Below are 26,641 nucleotides of genomic sequence, written 5' to 3'. Positions count from 1 at the left end.
CAATCTTTTTTTAAAATTTTATGCGGACAACCATGGCTTCTTAAGAGCTACTCTGCCCTTAAGACTTTTCTTATGAAGACGATTTCGTACGGATTGTGATGTCAGTTGAATGGAAAACTCGCTTTCAATCTGTTTCGCAATTTTCGGAGCTGATAGTCCCCGGCCCAGCTCCGCCTTCTTCACGATAGCTCTGTCAATTCGGCCAGTTGTCTTTGAATGTCGCCCCGATCGCTTAGCTGGTGAGATAGAACCACGCTTTTTGTACATCTGCACAATTCTAGCGACCGTATTTTTGTGAATCTGGACAATATCGGCAATATCACGGTAGCTTTTACCAGTTTTGTGACGTTCAATACTCAAATTTCGGATACTGATCGAAATTTGGTCTTTTTTGGGCATTTTGAAACAAATAACTTCCAATTTTGAACACAAAACTGAAATTTTGAGCACGAAAACTTTCAGAGCACTAAATGACAGATAGACACAATGTTTACATTCGATAAAGTTGCAGAATACACACTAAAACTCTGTAAAACACACTTAAATCATAGTATCCGTTTGGGGGTGGATAAACTTTTTTTGCGTAATTTTTTACCATTTTTCATAATTTATCACATGAAATCTCAAGAAAAGATATAAACGCCGTATTTTCAATGGCAATGTGATAAATAAACATAAATTGATAAATCATGGCGGAACACTCATAAAATTAAACAAATTTTCACCAGAAAAACAAAAAAAAAATTGTTAAGTGGTAGGGGGGGTTGATAAACTTTTTTTGCATACTGTACATGCATTCTAAAACTAACTGCTCACTCTTGCCCCAAATTTCATTTTTGATATCGCAATAGCGTCGCAATTTAAAGTAACAGTGCAAGTTGGCTATCCTGTGAGTGATTTGTAGAAGCTGCATTGTATCACCTTAATACATGGCCGGTCATAACTTCTTAAGATCCCCATCCCTTCTAAAATCCTACGTCATTGATGCATGGTCCCTAAGACTGGCTGCGTTTCCTTTGGTGTTTCACATTTAGATATAACAAATCCAAATTTATCTTTCACACAAATCTTTTATGATTTTATTTTATGTCAAAAATGAAGCTATGTCGGTCTCAGAGGAAATTCGAACCAGCCTCTGGCATGGTAAAACAGTACCTTAACTGACTAGGCTATCGGAGGCCCTTTTGGTAGTATATTCATTAAAATATGTATACTAAACGTTCGCTTACTGAAAAGGACTATTTGAATATTAAAAAAAAATCCAACTTACCGTGGCCAAATGCTGACCATTGTCAAAAGTTGGTTATCCGACGACTTAGTTTTAAAAGTTTGCTAGAAATGGATTATATATAGTTGCGATTTTTACAAAATTCAAAACGTCCCTTTCAGGTAGCGAAAGTTTTTCAAATAAATCCCAGAACATATCCAATGCGGATTAACGCTGCTCTGCTCAGCTTAATTAGTTCCACACGCAGTTTTCTCTACGACGTAAAATTTGTTTTTGATTGCCCACATCCATCGTCACCGTGTCTTGACGCAGGCACCAATTTGATATTCTGAGATCTAGGTACGTAGGGGAAAGTGGGGTAAGATAGCCATATGGGGCAATATTATCACCGCCTGTAAACCACAACTTTTGACAATTAATTTGGTAGATATGTGTGTAAAACACTTCACCAGTAAATTATCATGCTGCGTTAATTACAATATATTGAAAAAATACTTACCGGATCCACACTGTTAGGTCAATTATGGTAGTGTCGGCAAACTGTAATATATTTAATGTTGCAAGCATTAGGTTTAAAGACCTTTTCTCTCTGACTTGAGCATTGGTTTCCTGTACAATAGCATAATGTTACCCTTGTTCAGTATTATGTGCTTTTAATCAATAAAGTTATGAGGATTCAAAAATGTGATATTGAATGGGGCAAGATGACCACCATCAATTTATAAGGGTAACAATACCTAAAATTCACTCCATTCCATACACAACAATACAACAACATTGATCAAGTAGGTCATGATAGTTTAACGTAAAACACAGTGAAGATTAATTTATATTAAAAGTTTAAAATATTTAGGAAAAAATCTAAACAGCTTTGAGTAAACTTATTGAAAGAGTATGTAATTTTAAAGAACCTTGAAAAAAAATAACTATACCAATAGGGAATTTACAGTAGTTACCTAATTTGCGACAAAAAGGCTATGTCTACGATTATACTGTTGCTCTTTTTGCTGACCATCTTAACCCATAGGTAGAAAATCGTGCCTGAAATATTTGAATTTTCTATTGAATTTTTATCGAATTTAAACAAACATTGAATTTGTACAGGATTATAGAAAGAATTATTCTCAAATCAAAATTGAGGAATTTTATTCGACTTTCGTTGGGTTGGCCACATTGTCCCACTTTCCCCTACTAATCAACCGCAAAACCCAACATCGGCAATGCAACTCGCAGACATCAACTGATGTCACACTCCAAGCGGGGCCATAAAGTTGGGGAAAATCATTAAACCGAACTTTTCTCTTTCACTTCACCTTACACACGTGACTGCTCTGCTGTGTGCCGATCAACTGACGAAGATTGGTGCGAGCAAGGTAAGTGAAAACTCCCGATAGTCGCAAGATAATCTCCGCTGCAACTTCTGACCGAAGTAAGTGAGAGGAATCAGCGACGAGTGAGTGAGTGTGTATGTGGAGAAGATTTACAACAACGACAATGAATGTGTGGAAATTGACAGATTAGTACGATCGTAAAATGTTTACCGGGAAGAGACAGGCTCACAGTACTGCGCCTAATTAAAAAAAAGTCCACACCGATGCCAACTCTGACTGAGTGGAGACGAGAGAGTTTTTATATCACCCGATGACATGTGAGAATTGTAGATAAATTGTACGTACGAGTTTGAGAGGAAGTCCCCAGGAGACAACAGTGTTTGAAAGAAATGATCTCGTAAAATTTTCCATCTGAGTAATGATTTTTTTTTTGGCCGAAGAGTTGTTTTTACGGCTATGAAATGTGGCTTACTGATGTCTGGGGATTTGAACCTTCAAGTCTGTTTCCAAAATAAAACTTGAAGGTATAGTTGATGATTACACTGGCATTCAAGCAAACATGTGAATTCACCAAGCACAATGCCAAGATCCCGCAGTCATTCAAGTTCATGCTCTCTTGTGAAATATAATTACCATTTAAATTGGAAAACAATAACACTCATTAAAAGTCATCGCATATCATTTCATATTTCGCCCTCACAACAGCCAAGTTCACTCGCAAGTTGCAATCAGATAAAAATTTCCACATAAAGCACCCAACTGCTTAATTTCTCGACGCCGCCGCCACCGTCTTCGTCGTTGCTCGATGCTGAGAGTAGGACCTCCAGTACGGTTTAGTACGGTTATGATTTAATGAACTTTAGCCGCCAGGGCCGATCGTGAGGCACCTGAGCAGGCTGGGCTTATCTCATGCACTTTCATCTCATGAGAGGTGCATAACAATATGGTTCCATCATGTCGGTGACTAAATTGAAAGTCACCGGAGACCTTGGCGTGCGGCGGCATACCTGTCTGAGCTGTTGAGATATTATTGTTGGTATGACCTTTCCCTGTAAAACCGATTACACGCGACAGTCTACTGAGCCCTCGAATGAAATCACCCCCTTTGAATGCCCCATCAAGTACATTTTTCCAAAATACGTACGTTAATTAGAACCAAACGTAATCTATTTCAATTGAAATCTGCTTAGAATTCGGATCAAGCACCACCTCGAAACAACCACCGGTCATTGCCATTTGGACTTGCGCACCTAAAGCCTAAACAGAGCGAAAGGCAATGTCACAACAACTCCGAAATCAAATCAATCTTCACCATCTAGATCGATCTTGTCTTTTAAACGACATTGAATCGGTGAATTACTACTTCAACCGCTGCTCGGCTATAATGGTAGTGTTCCGCATACCTGACGACATGACGCCACATAGAGGACAGGACGGTTGCGTACGGGTACGGGTATTCGATACCTCTGATACGTGCCCTGGCTGCATTGAGCTGCTGGCGATAGGTGAGGCAGTTTTGATTAATTACCATACTCGGAGTCAAGTGAAATGTTACCGCGCGCACAGTATTTACGGTTAGGGGATTGGCCGCTGGTTTAGTAACTTGATTTGAATATGGAGTTGCACTGCCTAGGTTGTAGGAAAGAATTAAAAAAAAAACGTACATATAATGTCAAGGCACGGTCAGAATTTGGAATAATTTTAAGCAGGAAGAAGTGCTTCAATTTACGTATTTCGCAATAAGTAGCTTATGATAATTTTTGCATATAATGTTTTTATTTAACTCTCGTTTCAAAGTATTTGACATGAAGCAGCAATATTGATTAACACTCCGAACAAGATGCCTCCGATAAAATGTGTAGCGGCAAACTTGCAATGTTTGAAAAATCATAGCTCAGCCGTTTATTGATGAATTTCAAATCTGTTGGCACCACTTGAAACTACAGACTTATTCGTTATCAATAAGTTTACACATTTTATCGAAGGCATCGTGTTCGGAGTGTTAAGGTGGTTTTTGCGATTTATAGCTATTTTTACATTTTTTAACACATTGTGGTGTATCTGGCCTTTCTAAATCATTTTTTTACTCTTAATAGTATCTTTGTAAGACAATTTTTGTGTACTTTATGGCGATTTTAGCAATTTTACATTTAATCGTTCTAAGCCCTTTAATAAAAAATCATTTATTGGTTGTGCGGTTTGCGAAAGATGAAGAAATTTTGGAGTTTGATCTCATTGGCGGGAAGGCGTTACTGCATCCGGATTCCTGCAGAAAAGTGACCGACATAATTTACCAAAACCTTTTAAACATTTAAACTTTCATGATTTTTCCGAAATATCAAGAAATATCGATCACATTGGTCACTCCAGACGTTCTGGGATCAAAATTTCGGCGGTTTAAGGTTATTGTGGGGGTATTAAAAAACATTTTTGACCTTTTTAAAGTCATGGCAGCTGTTTAGGGTCGATTTTGGCACATTACGGCATTTGAGGTCCTTAGACATATAATATATGTTTTGCATTTCTAAGCAGTTTTGATAGTTATGATGCCACTTTTATTTTTTTTGCGTTTTAACCCGTGTTATTTAAATGGGAGCTGGATACTTGGGTAATTCGTTACACAAATAATAGTTTAGAGTATTAATAGGGTTTTATCCCCTTGATGATGTTGATGTTTTCGTGACCATTCTACTGTTCTAACGTTGGTTTAATGATTTATTATTAATATTAATATGTTTTTTTTTTATTTTCGTAAGTCATTTTGAAGTTAAAACGCTAGATTGTGGCGTTTCTATAACCATTTATAACCTATTTCTTTGCATTCCCAACACTATTTGCTCGTTTTGTGGTCTTTTGACATTTTTAAGGAAATCTGATACTTCTTCCTCTTCTTCTTCGCATTTCAAGCTTATTGCATATCGCATATTAGCTTATTGCGTGCTCTCAACTTAGTGTTCTAGATGCACTTCCACAGTTATTAATTGAGAGCTTTCGATGCCTGTACCATTTTTGCATTGGTATAGTTGTGTGGCAAGTCCAATCATACTTCTATGCCCAGGGAAGTCGAGAAATTTTCCAACCCGAAAAATTCCTAGACCGGACCGGGAATTGAACCCAGCCACCTCCAGCATGGTCTTGCTTTGTAGCTGCGCCTTTACCGACTGAGCTAAGGGAGGTCCTCGAATACTTGATACTTGAATTTGGCAATTTTGAGTTTTATGGCTATTTTCATTTTGGAAAACCTGTCTTGGAACGGCAAGCAAGGGGTCAGTTTGGTTCAGAATCCTTAAAATGTTTCCCAATTGTCTAGGTACTGAAATCATGAATCTATGTTGCACGGCAGAATTTGATTTCAGTGTAAATCCGGCACTGTTTGCAATCGAAAGTTGATAAATGTAGCTTGAATAAAATTCTTGTTGTAAAAAAAATGCTTGGGATGGTGCTTATTTGAAATTTGAACCAAAAAATTAAGTTTCTTATTTTAAATTATAGTTAGTTTCATTCTTTAAATTATTTTAAGCAACTTTGTTCAAGACACCGTATGTCTAGCTCTTAATTTGTCCATTTGAACTATTTTTCTATTATTTTTACGGCGCCTCTAAAAAAACCTCATTTTATTTTTATTCTAGCTTGTACGTTTCGTCTTATAGCAATGTAAAAAAAAAGACTTTTAGAACTAATTACAGCCAACATTTTTGCAATATTTAGGATGTTGCTATATACAGGCAGGCATTGCTTAGTTACACATATTTATTGAATTATTTTTGGGTGGTTTTAAAGTTTATTTAGGCCACTAAAAATTTATTTTTTATTTATATTATTTTAAAGTTTTTATCCCCCTTCCCTTTTAAAATCAATTCAAGTTTTATTTACAGTGAAGAAATTAAAACGTGAATTTCTGGCATGTGGCTCAATGAGCTGGATCTAGCTGGATTACCAAGGTGAAATAGTCGTTTTAGTTATATGGCCAGAAGCCTACCGACAAAAACGTTTCGAGTGTTTATGCTGTAGCAAAAGATTGGAGATGTTGCATGAGCTGCGTTTCTGTTAGTGAAATTCGGGGAACGTCATAAAATTCCAGGGAAAGATTTAAAACTTCAAAGAGCTTCATAGATGTGTTCTTCAAGTAAATTCGTGGGAGTTAAAAAAATGTCGTTAAAGTTCTTGAAGTGCAGTCTGAAATCTGAAGAAGCTCTACAAACTATGTAGAAATTTATTGAACTTTGTAGAATTTAAGAAAACTGTATTAAAGTTCAGTGAACTTTATAGAAGTTCAACTAATTTTGTAGAAAGTCAGCAAACCCATGGGAGTGTTGAGAACTGTATAGAAGTTCAGTGAATTTTGTAAAAGTTCAGTGATCTTGCAAAGCTTCATCAGACTATGCTATAATGTTAATTAAAGTTTAGTGGACTTTAGTGAATTTTGCATAAAATTCAAGGATCTCCGTTAAAGATCAGGGATTTTAATTTAACTTCAGGGAATTTCGTAAACCTTCAGTGGCATCGTTCATGATACATAATAGAAATTCAGATTTTTTTTAGATATTCTGGAAACTTTGTAGAGCTTAGTAGACATTTAGGGATCTTGAAAAACTACAAGGACCAACCCTATGGTGTTGTACGCAATGGTGACGTAGGACTACGTGGTCTTATATAATGAATCTAATTTGTTAACTGCAGCAGGAGCTTGTGTTTTGTGTAGGAATAGGAATTTAAGCGAAGTTCTCTGTTTATACTCTTCAGTATGACGTGCTTGACATAGATGGCTCACAGCGACTCCCGAAGAGCTACTGATTCCGATCAATAGTGGTGCGGCTGCTTCCTCCTTCTATGGATGCTCATGTGGGCAGTAGCTTACTGCTTGCAGGTAGCCTTTCGTTGTGTGCTGGAGAACACTACCACTCACCACGCAGTGATAGAATAAACACCGTTTGGTGAGACCGGATGCAATTCAACTTTGAAATCTGTGTAGGAGAAATCGCTTGTCGCAGCCAATCGGTGATAATTTAAATCATCATAGCAACAGTTACACATTCGGGCAATTTTCAACAGTGTCATTTTGAATAATGATGAAGTTTTAATTTTAACAAATGCGTAGACATATTTCTGATCGATTGGTGATAAAATTATTGAAATTGGTCCAGGGGCAGCTGAGTTATTAACGTTCAAAATCTTTCAAAAGTTTGTTACATGTTCCATTTTCGGTTTTCATAAAGTGTACCCCAATATAGAAATCACATACGTAGTCCTACGTCAAAATGGCCACGGCTGAAAGAATATTGAACACTATACTGCGAAGAAGTGGAGTCTATTTACAGGTCTAGTATGCTTCATACAAGTTCAGGGACCAAGTTTTAGTTTCATGAAACCTCTCAAATGCTATTAGATCTATTTTAAGTTCAGGGCATTTCGTTACGTTTAAATGTATCAGTACTACATCAAAAAAAATCCAAGTTCTATAAACTTCGTATACTCCAGGAAAGAAAATCAACACCAATTGTAGAAATACAGTGAACTTTGAAGCAGTTCAGCGATCTTCATAAAGCATCAAAAAAGTGCAAGGATTTTCGTAAATGTCCATCTAACTTGGTAAGAATTCATCATACTGATCAGAAGCTCAGAAATGTTTGGAATAATTTAGATAACATCTTAGGACTTCGAGGAACTTCGTATCAGTTTTTCTAAACTTCCTGGATGTTTAGGAAAATTCCGTTAAATTTCAGGAACCTACCCAAATGTTCAGTAATATCCTAGTACCTTCTCGTATGTTTGAAGAATTTCAATTTCATTTTTTCTACCACTTTGCTCAAGAATGGCTTAAAACAGACAAAGCAATATTTAGTTAAATTAAAATGATGACCACCCTGATCACTGTTTTTATTAAAAGATGGCTCATTAAATTATTAACAACTTCTACGAGACACTAGCTAAACCCCTAAACTGAATAGAAACGGAGTAAATATTTTTTTCCCCGCTTAAAAACCGTTTCGGACCACAGTTTCTCAATGGATTTGTTGTACAAAATCATGAAATTAGACAACATGCATGCCAGATTTTGGAGCCGATCAAAATGATGCCACTTTTCCGGTTCAAAATTTGGCCACTTCCACGGATCCCGGATCTTGGAGGTGCCAATGGGGTTGAGATGTCCCCAGTGGTCTTGTTATACAAAATTATAACGTCGCATGTCAGGTTTTGATACCGGTGAAAACTTTGGTCATTTCCCCATAGGATTCCAGAACGTCAATGTTTACATGTCGTTTGTCAGGCTTTGGTAAATTATGTCTGTAACTTCTCGGGATGAATCCGGATCCCGTAACGCTTCCCACCAATGAGATCGTGAACCTTCAAAATGACCCCAATGGTGTTGTTTTGCAAATACACGAAATTTACTCGCTGTAAATTAGGTTTTGGTGCCGAATAGAACTTACTTGCTTCCCTGGTTGAGCTCCAATCCTGGAGCTCCATCTTGTGTGACTAATGTGGTTGAGAGTGTCATTTCAAAATATACTTAATTTGTGATGTTTTAAAATATTACGAAATTTGTCAAGTTCTATGACAGGTTTTTAGAGCCAAAAATTGATCTCTTTCTCTGGATGCATCTGAATCTCGTAATGGCTCCTGGAGTGGCCAATGTGCCTTAAAACTGTTGTCAATGGTATTGTTTTGTAAAACCATAAAGTGCAAACAAGGATTTGCTGCTGATTTAAATTTGGTAACTTTCCTGGAGGTCTCCAGATCTCCAAGCGCCATCTTTTGAGGCCAATGTTGTTGAGAACCATCAGAGTGTCCTCCAATGATATTGTTTCGTCAAATAATAACGTCACAAGCCTGGTTTAAATGATGATCAACATATGACAGTTTTTGTTAATGTGGTTGTTAATGTGGTCCTCAAAATATACCTACTGGTCTTGTTTTGAACAATTAAAAAGCTTGACTCACCGTATTCCAGGCATTGTTGCCGTCGACTTCCCATCCCAGAAGAAATCCGGATTCCTAAACATCACCTGGAGAGGCTAATGTGGTCAATAATGCTCAGAATGTCACGAAATGAAGATGTTTTGCAAAATACTGAAGATTCAAGAGTCGGAAGCCAGGTGTTGGTATCAATCAAAATTTTAGCGCTTTCCCGTGAGGGGTACTTACCCCAGAAGCCCACTCAACATGTCTGGAACTACGGACATTTTCAGAATGACCACTACAGTACCTAAAACTAGGGCTCATTTGTGATTATTTGTGAATTTTGTGATTTTCCCATTCAAGGGGTCTGGGATCATGGGGCCTCATAGCCTAATCAGTAAATGCACGGTATTAACAAGCCGGAGGTGGCGGGTTCGATTCCCGGTCCGGTCTAGGGAATCTTTCGGGTTGAAAATTTCCTCGACTTTCCTGGGCATAGAGTATCATTGTGCTTGCCACACAATATACGAATTCATGCATTGGTATTGGCATCAAAAGCTCTCAATCAATAACCGTGGAAGTGCATTTAGAACACTAAGTTGAGAGCCCGCAATAAGCTAATATGCACTAAGAATAAGAAGAAGCAGTAGAAGAAGAAGAAAAAGAAGAAGATGAAGGGATCATCGAAAACTCTTAGAATATTTCTAAATCAAAGAAACATTTTTCTAATGATTTGTAATTTTTGGGACGAATAAAAATGTAAGTTATTTGAAAAATCCTCGACAGCAAATTTATGAAACTTTGCTATAGAATTTTTCGAAAATATGATTTATCACATTTATTTAAACCTAAAAAGTTTGAATTGCAAAACCTTGAATCAACATTTCAAAGCTGTGACTTATTTAAAAAAAAAAAATACACTGCTTAAAATATTCGAAAGCTTCTCTGAAAAGTTGGTGGTCCAGAAGTGACTGTAAATCATCTTAATAAAGAATTTAAAAAAATATCTGTGATAACAAATTCTGGTCGAATATCATTAGCCAGAAAGTTAATAGTATCGCCTGTAATCCGAATTGTCCATTACGCATAAAAGGTCTGATCGCGCACGGGTTGAATTTTTCCTACGTTGTGTTTACGGATGTATGAATAAAAGACAGTGGTTTTTACCGTCCTGCCATGGCGGAGACAGATGAACTACTATATTTATTGATAGTGTATAGGGATACAATATAACAAACAGCTGGTAGGGTAGGAACACAGGTAATGGACGTTTGCATAAACAAGGTCATTAGACCAAATTGTCGTCTTGCCAAATAAGCATAGAAACTTAAAACATCGACTTAGCTTTTGATTAGACATCTTGTTGAAGTTGAGCAAAAATAAATAATTCCAGAGCACCATTTTTGAGGTCTCGAATAGGGTAGAGCACTATTTCGTCACCACCTATAACCGTTCTAGTGAGTATGAAACATCAATAATATCAATGATTTCACCGTGCACAAATCAATAATACGTTTTTTTTTGATACTTTAGTTCAAAAACTACAACACAGAGCGCATAGTATGAATATTTACAGCAATTATTCTTAAAATCTTAAAAAGCGAACCCATTTTTATTGCCTTCCTTTGTATGACGAAGACAATCCAATGGAGTTTAAATGCGTTCGGATGGAATTGCAACTCATATGACGAATTTGAATTTGAATTTGAAACAATGAATCAGTGTTCTATTTTTAACAAAATATAATCAATTCCTGATTAATTATCAAATCCACCGATACATATGGAAAAGAAAATAAATTTAGAAGTCACCTATAGTAGATTTTCGACACAGAGAAAGGCAAAACGCAAGTTCTGTATAGTAGGACGGACATTTGACCAAAAACCCTTTGTGCTACATTTTCAAAGCTAATCCGAATAGTGTGCCTCGCAGAAAATCGGCAAGTATATCCACATTTTTTCTCCTTGACTAAAGGCGAATGAATTGGTGCACTTTACTTCCTATCCAGATCCATTCTCCTCAAAGCTGAGTTCGTATTGATTCAAGTTTAAGCTCAAGCGTCGTCTAGTATAGTCTCAAGTGCACATACGCGTATCATGATCTTCCTGGGCACGAAAAGCTGAAAACCTACTGACTTGCATTTTAATTACAGCAGTACAAACAAACCCACATAAGCCCACGAGTGCCCACCTGAAAAACTCCAAATCAACCGTGAAAAAGCACACTCGAAACTGACATCTCAATCGGTAGCATAGTAATTCCAGTAGTGTAGTAAACAAATCTAGCAGCACCTTTAGCCAACTCGCAACTCAACACTCAATATACCTACTCGAGATTTGTTCGTTTACAAATCTCAACCAAAACATCTCCACCTCCACACCATCAGCGTCGCGTCGGGTGGAGTCGAATCAGACGGAACCTACCTACCACAATATAACAATCCACTGACTCTAATAAATAACAAACTTCATCGGAGCAGTAGAAGTACCTACGACCACCACCAACCACGGCCCCGGCAATGGTCAACCGCCGCAACGTTGGAGGAGTTATGATTTATTTGCGTTTTTTCCACTCCACTCCACAAACCATCTGGGCCCATTTCGCCTACATCTTGTTGGTACCTAGGAAGCATCACGATTGAGTGTTTATTGCCGGTATGAAATTTCGAGCAGGCTATAAAGCTCCCAAAAATAAGGAGTAAGTGAATTGAATCATTGCTTTTAAAAACCAGAGCCAAATTGGCAAACGGAGTCACCCGAAACCGGGTTGGGTTCAGGACCGAGCGTTTGTCGACCCGGACAACTAGTACAGCAGAAAGTGATCGCAATAGTCCCATTACAGCGGAACGGTGCGTGGCCACAAGCCCACGCGTCAATTGAAATTCACTTTTCGAAGTGAGTACAAGTTCATTGTTCAATTGCCGTTAGTGAGTGCCTTGTTGGAATAGTTTCGCTTTCAAGGTCAGGCCGAGGATGAGGTAATTCTTGAATGAGGTAATATTGCTTTGAGAAGAGAGAGGCGGTCTCGATTATCTGGATTTGATTATCTAGGAATTTCTTATTTTAAAAGGTAGTGACTGGAAGCTGATTTTATCAATATTGCTATACCAGCTCATGACTGTTCAAAACACGATTAAAAGTCTTGCCGTTTTCGGCTACGTTTGCTTTTTTTGTCTTATTTCTTTAAAATGAATCGAACGCTTTATTAAGTTTGTGATTTTACTAGACCATTCTTCAGAGATTAAAAATGACTTGTATCTTATATAAAAACTGTCCCTAGAGCACTAGCGCAAATTGGAGGAAAGAAATAGCTTATGAGGTGGTGTTGTCAAATACGGGAAGTATGAGTATTTAAAGTAATTATGCTTTGCTCATACAATTCTGTGGACATGATTTTCAGTGTAATATATGCTGATTACCACTATTTTGGTAACTAGAGGAAATGGATGTAATGTCGGTCCTTATTTGGGCCCCTTACATAAATTCAGCAATCGACTAAATTTTCAATAGCGACCAAAAAAATCCATTGGTACCGTCCCAATGACGCGTTCATCTAGATAAAATTGATAAAAGCAGCTTTTTAGCGATCGGCCCAATCTTAGATCTATGGGCCAACATTAGAGCCATTTCCCCTATTATTCAGCTTGAACAATACACTTTACATGATTCAAGTTCGTGATCATTAACTAACCTAACCTAACACTACACACAGTCGTAAGTGCTCCAGTTGCTCCTGTTAGTATGATCTACGCCTACAAATCAGCGAATGCCTGTTCGAGTACTGATTCTGATAAAGGCAATTTTAGTCTTTTAACGACAGAAATCAAAATCCAACGCTTAGCAGTTCTAAACGTTTGTAGTGTAGATCAGAGTTTCTCAATCTAAAGATCTCGGGTTGCCCATATAGGTGTGTCGTTGAAATTTAGACATCTTGGTCAAATGTCAAGCCTCTTAATGGCATCTTAATTTTTTAATTTTATCGTTTCAAAATCATTTAGGAATTTCATTTCTATTTTTGTGATTTTAGGTTGTTTGGTCCCAAATGGCGTTCTCTTGCCATTTTTGACGGTTAGAAGACTTTTTGGCATTTAAATGTGATTTTGAAAAGTCTAGGCTAATTTCACATTTTTGGGCAATATATGGTATTTTTAGGACAATACTGACGATTTAAGATTATTACAGGCCTTGTGATTTCCAAGATTATTAAGAGAGTTGTATGTCTGTTGAGCGTGTTTATGGATATTTTCACGATTTCATAGCTATGTTAGACCATTTTAGTGTTTAAAATCCATTTCAGGTAATTCTTGACTAGTAAAGTGATTGTGAGGCCAATTTTTGTGTTTTAACGTTTTAATGGTTATTTTGGCGTTTTTAAAAATATTTTGACGGTTCTCAATACGTATTTCATACCCATTCGGGCATTTTATCGATGATGGGCCATAATCCGAATGCCACTACGCCGAATGCTACTAGGCCGAATGCTACTAGGCCGAATGCCACTAGGCCTAATTCCACTAGGCCATATGCTATTAGGCCAAATGCTACTAGGCAGAATGCAACTAGGACGAACATTATTAGCCGAATGGGTAATTCAACCTAAATCTTAATAACTGTTCCCATTTCATCATCAGCCGTCTGTATTGGGTAGTAGAAAAAGTTGGTAAAATTATGTATGAACATATTAAATTCAAGCTGTCAAACATTATTGCTTCAATATATCACGAAAGAACCGCTCATGTTCAAGAGAAAGCTAAATCTCCTATGAACTATATGTAACTAGTTATCTCTTAAGAAAAAAAAAACATTTAAAGTCAAAAGTGCTGCTTATGTTTCAAGTAAGCTAAAATTCATATGTTCTAAAAGTTGGAATCTTGTATAGTTTTCCAAGTTGGTTTTCGTATGTGGTCCATTTTTATTTGTCATGAAATCTGATTTTGAAGTATTTTTTTAATACATAGAATGAAAGAATTCTTCATCAATCTTGGAAATGATTCAAAGTTCAAGACAGCTCGGACAGAGATCAGAAAAGCATTCTCGGAGTGTTACAGAGAACTTTATGAGTTCAACCTCTCTTTCTATTACTAGTGTTACTAGGCCGAAAATATAAAAGTGAGGTTAAACTCAGAAATTGGAATGGAAATGGAATGGAAATGGAATGGAAATGGAATGGAAATGGAATGGAAATGGAATGGAAATGGAATGGAAATGGAATGGAAATGGAATGGAAATGGAATGGAAATGGAATGGAAATGGAATGGAAATGGAATGGAAATGGAATGGAAATGGAATGGAAATGGAATGGAAATGGAATGGAAATGGAATGGAAATGGAATGGAAATGGAATGGAAATGGAATGGAAATGGAATGGAAATGGAATGGAAATGGAATGGAAATGGAATGGAAATTGAATGGAAATGGAATGGAAATAGAATGGAAATGGAATGGAAATAGAATGGAAATGGAATGGAAATGGAATGTAAATGGAATGGAAATGGAATGGAAATGGAATGGAAATGGAATGGAAATGGAATGGAAATGGAATGGAAATGGAATGGAAATGGAATGGAAATGGAATGGAAATGGAATGGAAATGGAATGGAAATGGAATGGAAATGGAATGGAAATGGAATGGAAATGGAATGGAAATGGAATGGAAATGGAATGGAAATGGAATGGAAGTGGAATGGAAGTGGAATGGAAGTGGAATGGAAGTGGAATGGAAGTGGAATGGAAGTGGAATGGAAGTGGAATGGAAGTGGAATGGAAGTGGAATGGAAGTGGAATGGAAATGGAATGGAAGTGGAATGGAAGTGGAATGGAAGTGGAATGGAAGTGGAATGGAAGTGGAATGGAAGTGGAATGGAAGTGGAATGGAAGTGGAATGGAAGTGGAATGGAAGTGGAATGGAAGTGGAATGGAAGTGGAATGGAAGTGGAATGGAAGTGGAATGGAATTGGAATGGAAGTGGAATGGAAGTGGAATGGAAGTGGAATGGAAGTGGAATGGAAGTGGAATGGAAGTGGAATGGAAGTGGAATGGAAGTGGAATGGAAGTGGAATGAAAGTGGAATGAAAGTGGAATGGAAGTGGAATGGAAGTGGAATGGAAGTGGAATGGAAGTGGAATGGAAGTGGAATGGAAGTGGAATGGAAGTGGAATGGAAGTGGAATGGAAGTGGAATGGAAGTGGAATGGAAGTGGAATGGAAGTGGAATGGAAGTGGAATGGAAGTGGAATGGAAGTGGAATGGAAGTGGAATGGAAGTGGAATGGAAGTGGAATGGAAGTGGAATGGAAGTGGAATGGAAGTGGAATGGAAGTGGAATGGAAGTGGAATGGAAGTGGAATGGAAGTGGAATGGAAGTGGAATGGAAGTGGAATGGAAGTGGAATGGAAGTGGAATGGAAGTGGAATGGAAGTGGAATGGAAGTGGAATGGAAGTGGAATGGAAGTGGAATGGAAGTGGAATGGAAGTGGAATGGAAGTGGAATGGAAGTGGAATGGAAGTGGAATGGAAGTGGAATGGAAGTGGAATGGAAGTGGAATGGAAGTGGAGTGGAAGTGGAATGGAAGTGGAATGGAAGTGGAATGGAAGTGGAATGGAAATGACTTGAAAATTTTCTCGACTTCCTTGGGCATAGAGTATAATGGCTCTTACCACACAGTTATACTAATGCAAAAAAAAATAATGTTACAAGCCTTGAAAGCTCTCAATTAACAACTGTGGAAGTGCATCTAGAACACTAAGTTGAAGGCTGACATAAAGTCCCAGCAACAACGTAATAAAGCCAAAAATAAGAAAATAATTGAATTTCACAATACATGATAGAAATAACATGACAATTAACTTATAATAGACTTTTTTCCTATTCGTCGTTGCTTCCGTCTCTTCATATCTTACGCTACACGCATAGCAGAATTGTATTCAAAACAAAACGGTTTTCCACAGCCCAGACAACTAACCAACTTTTTTGTAAGCTTTTTTCTCACAGCTACATATCTCTCATCTCTATTCCCGTTACGTGGTCCAATACGCGGAGTACAATTATATAAACATGCTTACGTTTGTCACCATCGTTGTACGGTTTCCCTCTTAATCCAACAACATTCAAGACGAAGCAGCACATTACAGATTTTCGCTTTGTATGTAGCATCAGCATAACAACCTTCCTTTCCTTCTTCCTTTGTCGACTCCGAGTTTTACTAAGAAATCAAACAAAAGAAAGCAACAATTTCCAGTCAAACCACTTGAATCCCGGCCGGTAAGTGAGCACATCTTCAACTACTACAACAACAACAACAACAGATGAGCAACTTCGGTTTGGGATCTCCGCAAACAATGGCTATCGCGTACCTTTTATCGCGACTAAATTATCGAAGAGATGTTTCATTGCGATCTCTCAACCAGCAAGTTACATTTCTCCACTCGTTTGTCACCCACTTGACAATGGTTTTGCAATTGCACTAATCGCAAATCGCTTCTCCTCTCTTTACAGTTTTGTTCATCACGTGTATCACCATCGAAACCGGAAGACCATTATCGGGCAGTGTGCCGAGCGTTGGCTACCGAAACCCTAGAGTTAAGAACGTTCCTACAGCGGGTATGCCTGGGCGATGCCGAGGTGCTCCGATTGAAGGCCCAAGCGGAAACCTCCGGGAAGGTGCTGGAGAAGATCCACTTTAACGATTGGGTAAGTAGCATTTGGCACGTATCAGATATGGCAGGGATCCTTGCCTCAACTTTGACCCAAATTCCCATGGGATCCAACAATAGGGGAGCCAACTCCGCCCGAACGCACCAATAAAAGCGAAAGGTCATTAAGTTGAAGGCGCTTGGCTTGGTTTGCGCACAAACGGAAATCGAGATCAATCTATCCATTCAATTCGGTTGGAAGCGCTCTCAGATGCAACACATTCCTCTCTATTCTCTGTGGATCCCGTCAATCATGCGTGATGAGGATTTGGATTGGTGTGCTGAGTGCGAGTCTCGAAACGGAAAGCCAATCAACGCCGCCGCGGGGATGATAATATGGTGGTGGCGATGATGATGCGTTTCTAATGATTTTAAAGTTTTAACGGCGCATTAGCGGAAAGTTTTTGGGATGGTGCACGGTTGTAAAATTGAGATTAAGCATTTCTACGGTGTATGATTATTGTTGTTGTCACTGTCGTCGTCGTCGTCTTTATTGTAGTTGGTGACACCAATTGATAGGTGATAAAGTTGAATGTTTGAGGAAACAGGGAAAACTAGATTCATCCAATTGCTGCTCGCTAGAAAGTGATAGTTTTGGGATAACGGAACGAAATTGCTTGTTTGTGGTCTGAAGTCAAATGTCTTCAAGAATTAAGCAAGTCATTCAAATAGTATTCGTCCATACAAACAAATGCTAAGGAATTTCCCAGGTGGCCTTATATAACTTCATTTTTTTTAATTAACCTTCAATGTAGCATTAGTTTACATTCCAGTAACGGTGAAAATAAAAAGTATTACTCAATTTTCCACGCATCGTTGGCCCAGCAATTTTACACCCGTCTGAAAATAAGCATAATTAAAATACACACGCGACGGCATTGTATGGCGAGAAAATTATCCCCGCCAATCGACATGCCAATTCAATCGCTCGCTGATTAATTAATCCTTGTTTTTCATTGGCATGATTTTTTCGTTGTTGAAATACCTCACTGTTTATTTGGTTCATCAATGGTTGCTTAAAACTGACTGTGGAAAAACGAACAAAACGGCGACTCTTCTTTAATAACGTCTTTAGCTAACCCATTTTCTTCTTCACTTAAACTGATTCTATCTAAACAAGCTAGGGGTATTTAATCTCTCCCGTTTCTGTTATGCGATGAGCATCGGATTCATTGCTGAGCGTTACGCACATTAACCTCCAGCCTTTGTGTTTCGACGCTTCGAATCCACGCTTTCTGATGAGTGTCGAATGTTATGGTACCCTGTAATTTACAAATTGTTTGGGATTCAAATTATGAACCGAACCATTCGGAAAACCAAGCGCCAGATCCCTCTTAACCTAGTTGCTCAGCGCTTAGATATGCTAGCTTCTTTATGTTCCAAGCAAATTACACACTACTGCCCGAGTTGCTCGGGTTTTCTTTTGTTCGCAATCAGTTAAAGTAATCACTTTACCCAGGGTTTTGAGAATCAGAACACTGTGCTGAAGTTTCTCTGTGTGAAGTGGCAATAAAAGTGAAACTATTTGTGGGAGGCGTTAACAGAAGATCGCCCACTCGAATAAGATCTATGTAATTGGGTGAATTTTATTACTTCACAAAATACAAACGGCATACTTACATCTAATGTAAGTAGAAGTTTGTTACGTTATCTTCTCTATGTTTCTTACGAGATATGCAATGGAAGTACTTGCAACAGACTGTGTACCGAACTTATTCCTGAGTCAATGGTTTCATACAAAACGAAATTAGCGGACAAATTAAATGCTTATGCTATACACTCATTACAGTCAGTCTTCAGACCATAACCATATCACATAATCTTTAAATGAGGTGATTTATTATTTAACTAATGATAATAATGATAATGAATGTCATTATCAGAATTACGGTGAAAATTTTATGGTAGAGAATTTGATGAAAGTATAGAATTAATAGATTCTGTTATCACTGAGATAGCTGCGTTCGCAATGAGAGCGAAAAATAGGTAAGTGAAGAGTTGTAATACTTACTAGGGTGCCAAGGAAAAAAAAAATGAAATCAGCCATGTACAAAATGTTTAATGCTTTCATCTGAAAAATCTCCCAAGATTATACATGAAATTTCGGAAATCTAAATTTGTTGTTTATGCCAATTGACTAAAAAATGCGTGAAACGGCGATATTAAGTGTTAACTCTAGACTGATTTTTATAGTTCCGAAATGCCAACAAATCTTCAATTTAGACATAAAAGGTTTGGTAAAGAGAGATGATCAACCCGATTCGTACCTTACTCAAAGTTGTCCTTGCTCGCTTTCTACTCTCTATATACAATTTTCACACTGCCTAACGGACCTATCAATTCGTTATTTTCATCTCCTCATCCATCGTTTAAAATGATCGCTTTAAGTCTGTTATTTGAATTTAGCATCTTCAACTATGTAAAATCGTTTACTTCACGCAGAAGTAATAGACACAAAATAGTTAAGCTTGAATCACAGAACTGAAGGTCAACTTAGCATAGAGAGTTAATGCAAACAGAGTTTAAATTTTCCATCATTGAAAGCACTGCTGGCTTTCTGAGACAGAGAGGTTATATAAGCATGCTGTTTCTTTAACACTGCCAGCGTACATTGTACAGAAGTGCTCCTCAACAGTTTACTAACAGTTCAGTTACTAAGAAATCAATCAGAAAGAAAGTCACATATTTGCAAAAATATACTAGTCTGACGTCTTGGCAATTTTCCCTAAGTTCAAGGATTATGCAAAAATACATAGTTTTTTTTAATCCTCGATCCAGTAAATTTTTCTTCTTACAATATTCAGAAAATATTCCAAATCTGTATTTTTGTTGCAAATATTTTTCCAATTCCAGAATTTATGACATAATTACTGGCATCTCAAAAAATTAACTTTATCTCAGGAACTTGACAGTGTTTCCTGAGTTTGATGTATTTATCTGAAATTGAAATTAAATCTTTGGCTGTATTTTCCTAGGATCACACTTTATTTTTATTTTAAGGCTCAATTTTAGTAGCTTTGTGGAGCCAAATTTCATTTTGCAATTTTAATAGAAGGGAGCCGAAAACTCGCAGTATTTCAATTTATAAACACTTTGGGACACTATCTAGGAAAAAGTACACAGGAAAGCGTTTGATATTTTTCTCCTTGGCCGTTGTATTGCTATATTCGACGATTGTACGTGGGACATGTATTGCGGTGACGGGCAAGTGTTCTGGATTTCTCTTGAGACGAAAATTTGGTTGACGGCAAAATTGTAACGAAACACATAAAAGGGGCCTTGGCTGGGACAACGATGATAGACGCTTAATTTGGAACGAGGACAGACAAAACACTACTACATTCTCGTCAAGTAATTTTTTCCATCAACATTGATGATTGACTGAAGTAATGGCTATTTAAAAGCTAGTTGCTTCCCAATCTGAAAGGAATAATTAAATTATAACTTCATTATATCAACTCCTGTGCTATAATTTCAATCACATATCGTGATATAATTTTGCTTTAGGGTCCTGGTGTAAAAAGTTTTCAACGCAATTGAAACAAAATTATAAAACAATTTGTTGAAATTAAAGTAAAATTATTTATTAAATTAATTATTATTAAATTCTAAAAATTTTTTAACAGAAAGAAAATTAAGCTTGTTATTATATTGTGGCTCCTTAGCAGTCAGGGGCAAATCCAGTTATTACGTTATGTTTTAAGAAAGGTGGAGGTTGGTTATCATAGTTTGTTATTGAAATAGTATTGTAGGAACATTTTTTGGTATTATTTTTTAGAATTTTACCTCTTATGCCAGGCTTATCCATACCAATTTAGGGTATCAAGATATTTGTTCCTGCTCAGGAGATGGCAAATATCTTTTCTAGTCAAGATTGTCAGATGTCTGGTTTCAAATCCCAGCGGCAGCATTTGTGATTATTCTAATCTGGTAATCAATCTTATTTTGATGAAATTGTGTAAAAAACCCAGCTTATAGCCCTAATGTGTAATTTTGTATCAAGATATGTTCTTCATTCGTTCCTTTATTTAACGTCGGTCTCTGTTCCGCAATCTAGTGCCAATCACCGACGGACATCGATTACCATCCATTGACGGCAATCGAAAGTGCAGGAAGACAGCTTCCACACCTGCGTAAGATATCGCACCCATTCAAAACACACATGGGCCGGGACCAACGGCTTTACTTCCCTTCGGAAGGAAGACCTTTTGGTTTGTTTTTTTTCCGTCGATCTTGTTTTCCGTGCTCAGCACCAATTCTACCGACGTGCCAGGCAGGCAGCTCCCACACCTGGACCCTACCTATCGACCCATCAACTCATGAACCGGGGACCAACGGCTTTACTTCCCATCCGAAGGAAGACGTGACCAGAGATTTTTATGCCTCAGAAAAATCCCACCGACCTCGGCTGGGATTGAACCCAGACCCATTGAGGTGTTTGAAAGCAGTCACGCTTACCACTACACCACCGGCGCCGGCTTATCAAGATATGTTAGAAACACGATATTTCCCTTACCATAGTTTTTTTTTTATAATTTTGCTACCGAGCAGTAGAATTTTTGTTAGGTTTTTTTATTATTTTAACTACATCCGCGATCGAAATTGTTACAAAAATCTATTGAACAAAATAACACATGACACATTTTTTTTCTTCTGTTTGGGTTCAAAACAGTTTTCATCATCAAACAACAAACAGTCAAACTAATGATGTTAAACTTGATGGTACATTCAATATTTCGATAATGTTAACCTCAAATCCAGAAAACAAAAATATGGCGTCATGTGAATCTGGCTGTAAAGTTGGAGTATTTGTAGTCTTGGAAGAACCTGAAAGTCACGGATAGTCCCTATCAATCTGGAATGATTTCGGAACATTCCCAAGTAGCACAATTCTGTCCCAAAAAGTTGCAGCAACTTGTTTATAACTGAAATAAGTCGTATAGAAGTTTCCAAGACCAATTTATAACAAGGGTGCTACTAGGGTTATCACTACTTCCTGATTTCTGCAAGATAAGTCGAAAGTCAATACGAGGGGGTTTCCGAGGCTGTGGCGCGACATTCCTGGATCGCTTCCTAGGTGGGTTTTTGAACAGGAAATGACTTCCCTCGACAACCTCAGGGTCAGAACTCCGATCAAAAACTGGGAGAAGTTCCACGGGGTTGCTACTCGAGGTAATCCTGCAAGATGGTGTGACAGTTGTCAGGACTTCCACAAAGGAACACTGAGAACGAGCTATCAAAGCCCGCTCGAGTTTTATTCCCTGCTGTTATACAATAAACACATTTTGGTAGGGTACGGCAAGAACCCTCCGTATGCTTATCGCTACAACAGATTGCAGCGTGGCACACAGGTAGTCGGATCATCCCACGTAAACAGATTGTAGTGATCCAATGAATACAACACGAGTCCAAAATACGTCTTCACCCGGAAAAAAATAATCATACAATTACCATAAAATATTATACATTCACAACACAATCTATTTCGAACAATTGGTCCTATTGTATGTATATCATACAAGTAAATTTAAAATATTGTTATTTCAATAGATGTACGATACGTACCATATAGTATGAATTTTCAACAATAGAAAAACAATAAAATTAATGATGAATAATGAAAAAGTGATTTTTTGTATGGTTAAGATACATAAAAACCCCCTTGTACTATTGTAGATTATCCAATTTACCACAGATCCTATTGAGGAAACAATAAATCCTATGGTTATTTTATCGTTGTGGATAATACGATTTATTGTAAATGCAATAAATTATATTGTATGGTTACAATACATTTCATTGTACCTCTGTGGTTCTTTTTTTTACGGGCATCGTTTCGAATGCAGTCTTGTATTGGAATTTTTGAGTGGATACCCGTATAAAAATAACCATAAAATTACAATAAAAAATTAATAAAATACAATAGATTCTATTGTTGAAAAACAAAATTATTGTAATTCAATTGTATTGGTCAAATAATCAAATAGTCACATATAGGTTTACATCAAATTCTATGAAATCAAAATTTTTCAAAATAAAAAAAAACAATAAAATTTATTGTAATGATACCAAATTTGTTCACAACTTACAACCCCCCTTTTCTATTGTATATGTCCCATTAACAATAGATTAGATTGTACATAACAAGAAGTTCTATAATATTTTTATTGTTTTTTACAATAACATTTATTGTTGCTTAAAAAGGTTTTATTGTATTGTAACAATTGGTTCTATTGTTTTTGTATGGTTAATTTTTATTCGGGATAGGCTTCAAAACAAACCAACTCCACATCTTAGAAAATCAGAGCGAGTCATACTCGCTTCGGTGACACTTCTCCTGATTTCAACTTCACGACTGGGAATGTACACTCGATACTCCATGGAAAAAAGCTCAAAGGCAACAATCCTGTTTGCTTGCACATGGTCACCAACGGTAACGTGCCGTTTGTTTGGCAACACCCAAGCCTGGAACATCATTTGCCTCTAACTTTTTTCATCAACAGAGTATCGTAAAGTATGAAGCTTTTGTACGTTGTGATATTAGCTGAAACTGTCAAGAACTCAAAACTATTTCTATTATGCATGATGAACTATATCGGGCAGAACATGTTATTGTTTTTGAGTGAGTGTAATTTACATTAATCTAAAACAATGGTGGGTTCTGTTTGCGCTGGTTCATCGAGCATATAAGATATACATATATGAGTTACTCATAAAAGTTAGAGTTAATATCATACAGAAGCTTCATACATTTTTTTTTCTTGAATTATGATCCTTTCTGATAAATATTCAACCCATGGAACTTTTGAGTCTTTTGGAATAGACTTAGGGTGAGAGCATCCAGTGTTTTCGGGGTACGAGTGAAGCAGGGGCTAAAGGTGAAGGTGTTCGGAGGGGCTGGAAGAGAAGAGGGATGTGGTAATCGTTTAACCTTAGGATACGCTCCAGTGTACTTTTTGGTGGCCAAACCATCACTACCACAGGTATCCATTGCATCAGAAGAAGGTAGAGGTTTCAGAGAATGATTTTCGGAGAGTGAGATCCCCCCACGTACCCGTAACAGATTTTTCTCAGCCAGGGATCGGCTAAAAAATAAGAGTGGTGCAAAAAACACTGGTGCTACTCTCAAATACGAGAACACATCTCTTATATTTGGAAGGAGCAAAAGACAAATGAGAGAGAGAGAGACGTTTCATACATAGGTGAGAGTAGTTGGATTGTACAGGTGTTACTTGCGTTAGACTGGGTGCATAATTTTTAGACACTTATGTAAAATATGTTGCATGGTGTTCAATAGGATTGTCCCTATCAACAAGGCATAACAAGTAACAAGGACTAAGATGTGTTCCTTTGATTACTGAAAAATCCTGTTCCCCTAGTTTGAAGTAGTCAGGACTAGGAATCGGTAATAGATCTTACATCCCGTAACGTACCACGCAAAGGTGATCTACCCACGTTACAGGGTTACTAAAATTTAGAATATAAAAGACTTAGAGAAAAGCTTTCGAAACGTTAATTTTAGTATCTCACAACTCTGAAAATAAGTGTTCAATATTTGAAATACCTATTAAGACTCTAAAATTCTTTGTAACTTAGTTATTTCCATGCATAAGGTACTTGTACTAATTTCCAACCTAGTATTTGTTTTCGACCGTCCGATACAATTTAAATAAATAAGCGGCGCCGGTAGTGTAGTGGTAAGCGTGATTACTTCTCACCCCAGCAGGCCTGGGTTCAATCCCAGTCGGCGTCGCCAGGATGTTCTGAGGCATAACATCTCTGATCACGCTTTCCTTCGGAAGGGAAGTAAAGCCGTTGGTCCCCGGTTCATGAGTTGATGGGTCGATAGGTAGGGTCCAGGTGTGGGAGCTGCCATCCTGGCGTCGGTAGCATTGGTGCTCAGCACGGAAAACAAGATCAACGGAAAACAAATCAAGGACAAAAAAAAAACAATCTAAATAAATCCTAAGTATATTGTTGTCAGACTGTCAGATGCATCCAGAAAAGACGAATTTTTATCCGGGCAAAGGTCGATAGTTAGTAAACCTACTCTAATAATGTTTTTTTTTTGTTTTGCATTCAAACATCCTGCTTATAAACAATCTTACAAATGTGGGACATTGGAAAATTTACTGATGCCAGCTTAAAAAAATAATCAATCGTCAATTGTTTTTTTTTTTTCGGCTGGAACATTTGTCAAAATTTAGTCTCTAATGGCCCAACTTTTTATCAGTACGAACCTGACGTGAGCCACAATTGTTTGAACTAACATTTGTCAGAAAAAAAGCAAACCATATATTGATACCCGGTTCAAGCTAAAGCTGAATCAAACACAAATTAATTAGACCTCTTAGGTCCACGCTGTGTAAAGTGCGGCCCGCGAGCTGGACGTGGTCTCTGAATCTCAGCAATGATGTCTTTCTAGTCCAATTTTATTCATCAGTTCGAAGTTTAGCCCAGAATGAATGAGAAATAAATAAAATGCAGCTTGAAACATGTTCATGAAAAATAGATCCAGCCATTAGGATATGTTAGGTTAGGTTTCATTATTAAAGAGATTTTAATTCATTTTAAAAGACATTCTAGGTTCGCCTAAATTATCGAACTGTAGGAACATATGATTTACTAGATAAAGTAAAACTGAAAGTCTTTGCACTTTATTCTAGTTCCACTCAAATGTATTAAACAGCCAGGATACGGACATTTTTTCGGTGAATCCTATACTATACGATCATCCAGTGGAACTGTGGAGAAGCATTGTCAATTCTTGGATTGTTCTGGCATTGTACACACTTAGTTTTGTTTTCGCCAGCTAGGTAATTTTTTATCGATATTTGAACAGTTAAGTGCTCGGCGTTTGTTCGCTGAGATTCAGAAAAACATTTTCCAAGACTCAGCAACCAAACGTCACTTTTGCTGAGATCTCGGCATAATATGTTTGCCGGGAGCTCCGCTGGGCAAATAAAATTAAGGGTGTAATAGATATCTAGAAGAACTTCCATTATATCTTGCACTACCTATTTTAATATGCAAGGTCATAACACAATTATAGCACTCGGTAATAATTAGGGAAATTTCATGCTGACGGCACCTGTGCCGCTTTCCACGCCCACATTTAATAAATTTCCAGTTTATACCTTTCACTCATATTAAATGACCGTAATGACATCCCCACAGGTGGAATACTAATTGCTTATTTTACATTTCTCTATCACGTATCACATTTACATTCTCCGCTGTGTTCGTTCGGACGATCACCGGAAACGGTTGCATCAAAATCGTCCATCGTTCGAGCACTTCCAACTAATTAGCTATTCCCTCAACGCATAGCCTAACAAATCGTAGCTTAAGCCGAGTTTCGTTCATAAAGCATTTTTTTTAAATTTTGATCGAGTCATCGAGGTGCACTCAAATTATACATATCTAGCCGTAATGGTCCCATTTTAGTATGTAACTGATGGCCTCGGTTCAAAATGCGCATTTAAATATTACG

At 37.4% G+C, this 26,641-nt stretch overlaps 1 protein-coding gene across 3 annotated transcripts in view; it reads left to right on the top strand.

The window, feature by feature from the left end:
* spir (spire) overlaps positions 1–26,641 on the top strand; it is a 463,061-nt gene that overhangs the window by 269,651 nt on the left and 166,769 nt on the right. For all 3 annotated transcript variants that reach the window (XM_065216592.1, XM_065216591.1, XM_065216590.1), the window contains exon 5: positions 16,952–17,146. In XM_065216592.1, coding sequence (XP_065072664.1) covers positions 16,952–17,146 — 195 coding nt within the window. The remainder of the gene's footprint in view (positions 1–16,951; positions 17,147–26,641) is intronic.

The sequence above is a fragment of the Ochlerotatus camptorhynchus genome, unplaced genomic scaffold (genome assembly GCF_037179485.1).
Source record: "Ochlerotatus camptorhynchus isolate MF236.1 unplaced genomic scaffold, CSIRO-AGI_Acam_v1.1 ptg000064l, whole genome shotgun sequence".
Taxonomy (NCBI): Eukaryota; Metazoa; Arthropoda; class Insecta; order Diptera; family Culicidae; genus Ochlerotatus; species Ochlerotatus camptorhynchus.
Note: the sequence above shows the minus strand (reverse complement) of the source record. Positions and strands in the feature narration are given on the sequence as shown.